At 38.7% G+C, this 9,914-nt stretch overlaps 2 protein-coding genes across 2 annotated transcripts; both read right to left on the reverse strand.

Moving 5' to 3' along the window:
• Positions 1 to 268: 268 nt before the first annotated feature.
• On the reverse strand, positions 269 to 901 carry LOC114403380. Its single transcript, XM_028366654.1, has one exon. It carries the CDS (start codon positions 899 to 901, stop codon positions 269 to 271), a length of 633 nt encoding a protein of 210 aa, XP_028222455.1.
• Positions 902 to 3,042: 2,141 nt separating this feature from the next.
• LOC114404897 lies at positions 3,043 to 4,021 on the reverse strand. Its single transcript, XM_028367646.1, has 2 exons — positions 3,592 to 4,021; positions 3,043 to 3,248 (listed from the first exon to the last, which is right to left on the reverse strand). The coding sequence occupies exons 1-2, from the start codon at positions 4,019 to 4,021 to the stop codon at positions 3,043 to 3,045; spliced, it is 636 nt and encodes a 211-aa protein (XP_028223447.1).
• Positions 4,022 to 9,914: the final 5,893 nt, after the last annotated feature.

Consider the following 9,914-nt stretch of genomic DNA (forward strand, 5'->3'; position numbering starts at 1 on the left):
TCTTTGGTAAAAGCTTTTGTGAAAACTTCATGTGCTACTCAATGTTTTGAAAAACTTTTTTGTACTTATCTTGATTAAGCCTCTTCTTGATTCTTTAATCTTGATCTTGATTATTCTTGATTCTTGAAAACTTGAAACTTGAAACTTCTCTTGAATCTTTCTCTTGATTCTTGAATTGTTCTTGACTCAATCTTGAATTCATTCTCATGGGCTTTTTGTCATCATCTTTGTTATCATCAAAACACCTTGAATCAATCTTGATTCATCATCATGAAGTAATGAAACTTGCTTCTACAGGATATGGATCACGCATTTGGCCCTCTAATTCCCAGGTGGCATCCTCGCCCGAAGCACTTCCCCATACTACTTTGACCAAGGAAATCTCTTTCCCCCTTAGTTGCTTAACCATACGATCATCGATTCTCAGTGGTAGTGTTTCATATGTCAAGTTGTCTTTCACTTGGATGTTGTCCAACTCGATCACATGCGACATATCATGAACATATTTTCTGAGCTGAGAGATATGGAAGACACTATGGATATTTGAGAGAGATGGTGGCAAGGCCACTTGATACACAACTAGGCCAACACACTTTAGGATTTCAAAGGGACCAATGAATCTAGGTGTGAGCTTATGGGACTTCAACGCCCTACCAGCCTCAATCCATGGAGTGACTCTCAGAAATACATGATCACCTACAACAAATTCAAGGTCATTTCTTCTCCTATCATAGTAGCTCTTCTGCCTACTCTGGGCTGCTCTCATCCTTTCTTGGATCAACTGGACCTTTTCAGTGGTCTGCTGAACCACCTCAGGTCCTAAGGCAATGCTCTCACCGGGATCTACCCAACATAGAGGTGTCCTACATCTCCTACCATACAATGCCTCATAAAGCACCATACTTATACTGGAGTGAAAACTATTGTTGTATGTAAATTCTATCAAATGTAAGAAACTATCCCAACTACCCCTCTACTCTAACACACAGGCTCTCATGAGGTCCTCTAAGGATTGGATGGTGTGCTCGATCTGGCCGTTAGTCTGTGGGTGGTAAGCAGAACTCAACTTAAGTTTGGTCCCTAAGGCTTTATGAAGACTCTCCCAAAATCTAGAAGTAAATTTGGGATCTCTATCAGAGACTATGCTAAAAGGAACCCCGTGTAGTCTAACTATCTCACTGACGTACAAGCTAGTCAACCTCTCTAAGGAATATCTGATGTTAATTGGGATAAAGTGAGCAGATTTGGTCAACCTGTCTACAATAACCCAAATGGAATCTAAACCTTTGGGGGTCCTAGGTAACCCCACCACGAAATCCATGGAGATGCTATCCCACTTACACTCAGGTATCTCTAAAGGTTGCAACTTCCCTGAAGGCTTTTGGTGTTCTATCTTAACTTTATGACACACTAGGCATGCAAGGACAAACTCATTAACTTCTCTCTTCATACCCAGCCACCAAAACATCTGCCTAAGGTCCTGGTACATCTTAGTCGCTGCCGGGTGGATACTCAGACTACTTCTATGGCCCTCTTCCAAGATCGTTCTCCTAAGCTTGGGTACACTAGGAACACAAACCCTATCTTGAAATCTCAAGACTCCATCAGGCCCAACTCTAAACCTACTCTCTCTCTTTGCAACTATGGACTCTAACTGGGCTGACAAGAATAGGTTAGACTTCTAACCCTCACGGATGTCACTCAAGAGTTCACTGGTGACTCATACCCAACTTAATGCTACCAGAGGTGATCTCACATGCGAAACTCATGTCTCTAAACTGCTCTAAGAGGTCTAACTCTCTAGCCATCAAAGCAGACATTTGAAGGGATTTCCTACTCAAGGCATCAGCTACTACATTGGCTTTACCTGGGTGATAACTAAGCTCAAAATCGTAATCCTTAAGGAACTCTAACCATCTCCTCTGCTTCATGTTAAGCTCTTTTTGATCAAACAAATATCTAAGGCTCTTATGGTCACTAAACACCTCAAATTTAGATCCATAAAGGTAATGCCTCCAAAGCTTAAGAGCAAAAACTATGGTTACAAACTCAAGATCCTGTGTGGGGTAATTCCTTTCATGTATCTTGAACTGTTGAGAAGCATAGGTCACTACCTATCCTCGCTGCATAAGCACTCCTCCCAAAACCATCTTGGATGCATCATAGTACACCACAAAGGATTCACTCGGGTCAGGTAACATTAAAATTGGTGCAGTGGTCAACCTTTCCTAAAGGGTACAAAAACTACTCTTACACTGGGCATCCCACACAAAAACTTGACCCTTACGAGTAAGCTTAGTCAAAGGTAAGGCTAGCTTAGAAAAACCCTCTATGAATCTACAGTAATATCCTGCTAAACCAAGGAAACTCCTAATCTCAAACACTGACTTAGGACTCTCCCAACTCATCACCGCCTCTACCTTGGAAGGATCTACTGCTATCCCTCCCCTGGATATAACATGTCCTAAGAAGCTCACCTCCTCTAGCCAAAAATCACACTTGGACAACTTAGCATACATTCTATTGTCTTTGAGGGTTTGCAACATAACTCTCAGATGCTCCTCATGTTCCTTTCTTATCTTAGAATACACCAAGATATCATCTATGAAGACTACTACAAAACTATCTAGGTAGGGGTGAAAGATCATATTCATATAATCCACGAACACACCAGGGGCATTGGTCACACCAAAAGGCATAACCAAGTACTCATAATGGCTGTAACGGGTCCTATAGGTAGTCTTCGGAACATCTTCAGGCTTCACTCTAATTTGGTGGTAACCTGACCTAAGATCTATCTTACTAAACACACAAGCCCCTACTAATTGGTCCATTAGTTCATCTATCCAAGGCAAAGGGTACCTATTGTTAATCGTTACCTTATTCAACTGACGATAATCTACACATAGCCTCATTGTCCCATCCTTCTTCTTAACTAACAACACCGGCGCTCCCCAAGGTGACACACTAGGCCGCACAAACTGTTTCTCTAAGAGTTCCTCTAACTGTTTCTTAAGCTCACTCAACTCTACAGGGGACATCCTATAAGGTGCTATGGATATGGGTCCAGACCTTTCTCTCAAGTGGTAATCCCGACACCTCGTCAAACACCTCTGGAAACTCTCTCACCAATGGTATATCACTCACAGGGGTTTTGGTCTCGACACTCATACTAGCTAAGATCATGTATACTCGTGCATCCTCCCTCAAAGATGCCTTAACTTGGTTAGCAAACAAAAACATATCACCTTCACTCACACCAGACTCAGGAAAGACAACAGATCTCTCAAAAACAATTTAATAAGACGTGATTGGAAGATAACCAGTCTATACCAAGAATAACATCAATCTGACCCTACGGTAAAACAACTAAATCAATTAGAAATTGTCTATTAGAAATTCAGACAAGACATTGCAAGCACACATCAAAAGTTAAAATAGACCCACTAGTAGGTGTATTGACAATCAAGTCAAATTTCAAGGAAGACACAGGTAAGGCAAGTTTTTCAACACAGACACGAGAAATAAATGAATGGGTCGCACCTGAATCATATAATACAACCAAGGGAACTTGACTTATGAAACACATACCTTGAATGAGATCATCAGACTTTGCAGCATCAGCACCACTAAGAGCAAACACTCTCCCTGTGGTCCTTGGTCGTCTGCTCTGGTTATTCAGACTTCCACTCCTCAGATGTGGGCAACTAGTACTGAGGTGGCCCTTACCTCTGTAGTTGAAACAAGTCACGTCACTATCTAGGCACTCACGAGCAAAATGACTCATCTTACCACACTTACCACATCGGGTTGGCATAGCAGGTGTAGCAAGAGCACCACTACCACCACCTCTACCAGCAGGCTGAGACACTCTGTTAACTGGCTGAGAACTCCCGGGAGGGGCAGAATATGGCTTAGCACGACTGTGAGTCATAGGCTTCTTTTCTTTCCCATGACTAGCATTGGCATTCCTGTAAAATGCAACCTTCTCCCGTTGATCTTCGTCAAAGATCCTACACATGTGTTTGACGGCTGGCAAGTGCACCGGATTGCGCAAGTAGTATAAAACAGTAAGCGAATACCGAGTATCGAACTCTCGGGGAACTTGTTTTACTTGGAAAAGTTGTGGTTTAGTAAATAGGTGTCTTGTGATAAAAGGTTGGTGTATGGTATGAACAAGTATGTAAACTAAACTATTCAAAAGCAAGTAGAGGTGAGTAGCGGTGTGTAAAGACAGATAGACAACTTGTTGGTCTTCATACACGGTGGACTGATGTTATTAAGGATGTTCTCTACCTAACAATGTTCATCTGTTCTATGTTGTCTCCTGGACTACTAAACCCCGATGTCTCGCGCATGTTTAGCCTAATCCTAATCAAGTGTCGTCCTCAGATGTGTCTTGTTGGACTAAACTTAACCAGAACCGCATTAAGACATAACATACCAAAAACTAAGTTATTGTACTCGATGTCTCATGAAAATACGATAAGCTAGTCCCATCCTATCAAGTTTTAAGGATCAAACCATTTCCCAATGTGAGTGACCCTGACTAAGCATGTAATTACATGATCAAGGCAAAGGCACACTAGAATTGAGTATTGATAGCACAATGAGCACATAAAACATCATTAGATAAATATGAAAGTATTTACATCAAGTACCCCATAGGAAGAACCAACTGAGGATTTAGCTCTCCATAGCAGGGAAGCTTCTTTTACAACAATTAAAAAAATGAAGATGGTGAAGATAGGCTCGCTTAGCGCACGTAAGTGACTTCTGGCTTAGCGCTAGTTACGCTCACTCAGCCTGGAGGTGAAGATGGTGCACTTAGCGAGTTGGCTTTCACTCAGCGCCTCTATACAACTCATCCTTCTTCCAGAATTTCCATGCGCTTAGTGGATGATGCGCTTAGCCAGAAGATGAGTGGCTGAGCGAGTTCATGAAATCTGCACTTCACCAATCTTGCCTATTTTACCTAAAATTGAAGTGGAATGATCATTAAATACACAAAATTGGGATACTAAAGTATCTATTACTTAAATTATCAAAAAGTAATTACAATACTACCAAAAACAACTATACATGGGAGGAGTTGTATACAATTTACAACAGTTTTTTTACACAAAAGTTAGTCGTATTGACTGACTAACAAACTCACCCAAATTTATAGCTTTGCTTGTCCTCAAGCAAATAAAGAACAACTCACTGGTCCCCAAGTGACAAAACATGCAGTGATTATGTACAAAGGTGTGTGATTCACAAAATATTAATTACATGATAACAAATGAAACAAAAATGTTATTATCAATTGTGTTTCACAAAGCATGCAATTATTCAAAGAGAAGAACATAATGTATGCAATACAATTAGATGAAGTTAGGCACGAGACAGATATCAAGGAAAGTAGCTTAAACCAAAGTCTCACGGTTACTGTTTCACTCAAGCTCAAGTGTTTAGGCTATTAAGCAATAACAACCAGCAAGAGTTCTAATCTTTGTACTTCATCTCATGTCATAAAGTCATAAATACATTAATAGAATCAGAAGGACTTTCAGAGGCTTGTAGTGAGGCTTGGCTACAAGAATTATTGGTTTTTCTAGGATTCAAAGGCTTAAATTCTAAGAGAGCATAGATCCTAGACTCACCCAATTTATTCCTTTTCCATTAATTTAGCCCACTCACTTGCCTTGCACTTGGCCTTATTACAACAACACACTCTCTCTTTATTTTCATTTTACTCTCTCTTTCTCTCTGTCTCTTTTGAACACATAAAACTTATTTGTTGTGTGTGCTGATGTGTCTTACCCTTTTCACTTCACATCTCAACTAACTCCCCCAAATTTGGGGCAAATTGCCTTGAACCATATGCTCTCCTAGAACCTAAGCAAGGTAGATGGAGATATCCATTCAAGTTCAGGGTTCGATTTGAAAATTCAATTTAGCTCAGAAAGGGTGGAAAGGATACAATTATAATTTAAGGTAAGCCTTATGGTCAAGTAGTTTAAAAATAGAACAATGGCCTTCATCACTTTGAAACTTATGCATTTCATTCTAAAATTCAGAGATTGATACAAAAACTATTGCTCAATGCTAGTCGTTCACTCACAATTTAAGATCACACTCTCACTGGGTTATGCTTCAAGCTTTTTTGTCTCAATCAATCTGTCTATTGACAAACATTTCTAATTGCAAGCTTACATTCTTATTCTTTCTTTGTCTAGCTTACACACTTGCTCAAACTTATGATAAAACATAAGCTTCATTCCAATCATGCATTCAATCCACAATCACTATTTCAAAACTATACCAAAATTTCAATTTCAAGGAGTCAAGTTAAACTGTTCTATATGCATCAGGACTTGCATACTACTATCCACAATCAAAAAAGTATAAACCCATATCACAACAAAAAGTGTACTAAAGGCATAATTATAATAATCATAATTGTCATCAAAACAAAAGCAGGAATTTAAAATTCCTGTGACAGGTCCTGTGATTGAGTATCCTCATCCTGATTGTCCTCCTCATCTGTAAGATGTAGCACAGGAGTTGTCGGAGGAGTGGTAGTCAATCCCAGGACTAGTGTAGAAGGGTCCTCTGGAAAATCAAGTAATGGTGTAGACGGGTCTACTGGCATCTCATGCACTAGTGTAGGAGGGTCTGCTGGCTACTGAAGAGAAGATTGATCCACCACTGGAGAGGGTGGATTTGGTGAAATCTTTGGTGATCTTTCTGGAGTAGCAGCCTCCTGCCTTACCTGTGTCTCACCTGCTTCAAAAATAAATGGCTCAGGGATGGTGGCCTCAGAAGATGCATCATGTACCTGCTGAGGTACCTGAGCACTGGGACCCCCACCTTTTCTCTCGAGAGAAGGCAGGGTTCCTGGCCAGGGTACCTTCTCCATGAACTGTTACATTGTCAGAAAGGATCCTAGAGGAGCTACAACCTGCAAGCTTTGCATTAACAAAATTTGTCCTTGATGAAGACTCTAAAGCATGGATTCAAAGCGCTAAGAGTCTTGAGTAGATGGGCCTGGAGGAGCTGGTGTAGGAGTAGTAGAAGTGGAAGGAGCTGGTGGAGTAGAAGAAGAAGGAACATCAGCTGGTCAAGCCCATACCTTCCTTGCCCCTCTGAAGTTAACTGTCAGATCATCCACATTCTGTGGAAGCAAGACTACAAGAGATTTTGATGATGCCAACAGTCAAGTGTTCTTCATGGATAATTCAAGTGAACTTCAAGAAATCCAAGAGATACAAGTTACATCTACAAGTTAGATTCTCAAGTTGGAAGTAGAAGTTACTGGAAGTTGGAAGTTAGAAGTGAAAGTTATTGGAAGTTGAAAGTTGAAAATGGAAGTTGGAAGTTAGAAGAAGTTGAAGTTGGAAGTGGAAGTTGTGTAATCGATTATAGTGAGTTGGTAATAGATTACCAGTATTTAAAAATTCAAATTTCAAATGTGAAGAGTCATAACTCTTCAGAAGTAATTGTATAATCGATTACACCATTATGGTAATTGATTACCAGTAAGGATTTTCAAAAAATATTCCCAACAGTCACATCTTTTCATTTGAATTTTAAATGGTCATCAAAGGCCTATATATATGTGTGACTTGGGAACGAAAAGAAAAATGAGAGTTTTGCTTGTCCAAAATGTTTTATCCTCTCAAAAGATTATGAGAGTTTTGCTTGTGCAAAATGTCTTATCCTCTCAAAAGATTAAGAGAGTTTTTGAATGCCCAAAAAGTTTTATCCTCTCAAATCATTAAGAGAGTTTTTCACTGAGTTCAAAGTTCTTATCCTCTCAAATACAAATCATCTTATCTTCACAATTCCTTGGCTAAACACTTGTGAAATTCAATAAGGAATTGAGTGCTTCATTGTAAAGATATATCTCTTTCAAGAGAGATTATCTTCTTCTTCCTCTCTTTCAAATCAAAGGGCTAAGAGACTGAGAGTCTCTTGTTGTAAGACATATGATCACAAAGGAAGGGATTTCCTTGTGTGTTTAAGAAGTTGTAAAGGATTTACAAGATAGTGGAACTCCCAAGCGGGTTTCGTGGGAACTGGACGTAGGCAACAGACTTTGCCGAACCAGTATAAAACTGAATTTGCATTCTCTCTTCCCTCAAAATCCTTTACTTATTGTTGTTTATCATTTCTGTTCAGTAAGTTTAATTTGAATTATTATTTAGTAATTCATTTTAAAAGGAATCTTGGGACTTGGGTTAAAAGATGTATAGAAATTTTAATTGGGGAATAGTTTGTGAAATCTTAATTCAACCCCCTCTTCTTAAGATTTCTGAGGCCACTTGGTGAACAAGTTGTATCAGAGCTTCATTCTTGTATAAAGCTTAGAAGCTTCAAGAATTATGGCCTCATTAAACTACTTGTTCGCCGAAGGCAATTCAATTAATAGGCCTCCCATTTTTAATGGAGTGGGTTACCACTGTTGGAAAACCTGCATGCAAATTTTTATAGAGGCTATAGATTTAAGCATTTGGGAAGCCATTGAAATAAGACCTTGGCTGGAAATACAACAATAGAAAAGCCTAGAAAAGAGTGGACTGAGGAAGAAAGAAGATTAGTGCAGCTTAATTTGAAGGCATCTTTCTTGGATATTCATTGCAAAGTAAGGCATATAGAGTATATAACAAAAGAACTATGATTATTGAAGAATCTATTCATGTTTCTTTTGATGAGTCTAATTCTATTCTTCCAAGAAAGGATATTCTAGATGACATTTCAGATTCCTTAGAAGAAATGCACATTCATGGAAAAGATTCTATAGGAAAATGAGAAGGAAGCAATAAGGATTTTCAAGTTGATGAAACCAAAACAAATTATGATCTTCCAAGAGAATGGAAAGCTTGTAGAGATCATCCCCATGACAACATCATTGGTGATATCTCAAAAGGGCTAACAACTAGACATTCTCTTAAAGATATATGTGATAATATGGCTTTTGTTTCAATGATTGAACCTAAAAATTTAAAAGAATCCATAATAGATGAACATTGGATAGTAGCCATGCAAGAAGAATTAAATTAGTTTGAAAGAAACAATGTTTGGGAACTAGTTGAAAAACCAGAAAGAGCACAAGTGGGACATGTCAATTTATTGGATCTACTCTTGTATCATTGCATAGTAAGAAACAAAATAGTGTTGCTTTATCTACTGCTGAAGCGGAATATATTTCTGTTGGCAGTAATTGTTCCCAAATTTTATGGATGAAGCAACAACTATCCGACTATGGAATCCTTCTTGATCATATACCCATTAGGTGTGATAATACAAGTGCAATCAATCTATCCAAAAATCCAGTACAACACTCTGGAACCAAGCATATAGAAATTAGGCACCATTTCTTAAGAGATCATGTTTTGAAGGGAGATTGTGTTCTAAAATTTGTTGATACAAAGAATCAGCTTGCTGATGTCTTTACAAAACCTCTCCCTAAGGAAACATTATTTGCCATTAGGAGAGAATTAGGCCTCTTAGATGTTAGTGATCTAAATAAGGATTGATTGGTTGATTGAAACATTTGTGTTTAATGATTGATTGAATTTGATTGTGTTTAAATGATTGTGTTTGATTATTCTGTTTGATTGTGTTTAATGATTATGCTTGATTGAATTTGATTGTGTTTAAATGTTTGTGTTTGATTGTGTTTAATGATTGTGCTTGATTGACTTTGATTGTAAAGTGTTTGACTGTGTTTGCTTGAGTTTGATGATGTTTTGCTTGATTGCTAGTAAATACTTGTTAGTATGACTGATTGATAGAGTTTGATGATGTTTTCAGACATAGCCATAGGTACTTTTTAGGTGAAAAGCCTTGACTGGTATTTTAGATCTCCATGCACTTTGGCCTTTTGATGTTGCCAACGGGGGAGAGAAACAGGCTTAGAAATCAAG

Source organism: Glycine soja, chromosome 1 (genome assembly GCF_004193775.1).
Source record: "Glycine soja cultivar W05 chromosome 1, ASM419377v2, whole genome shotgun sequence".
Lineage (NCBI taxonomy): Eukaryota > Viridiplantae > Streptophyta > Magnoliopsida > Fabales > Fabaceae > Glycine > Glycine soja.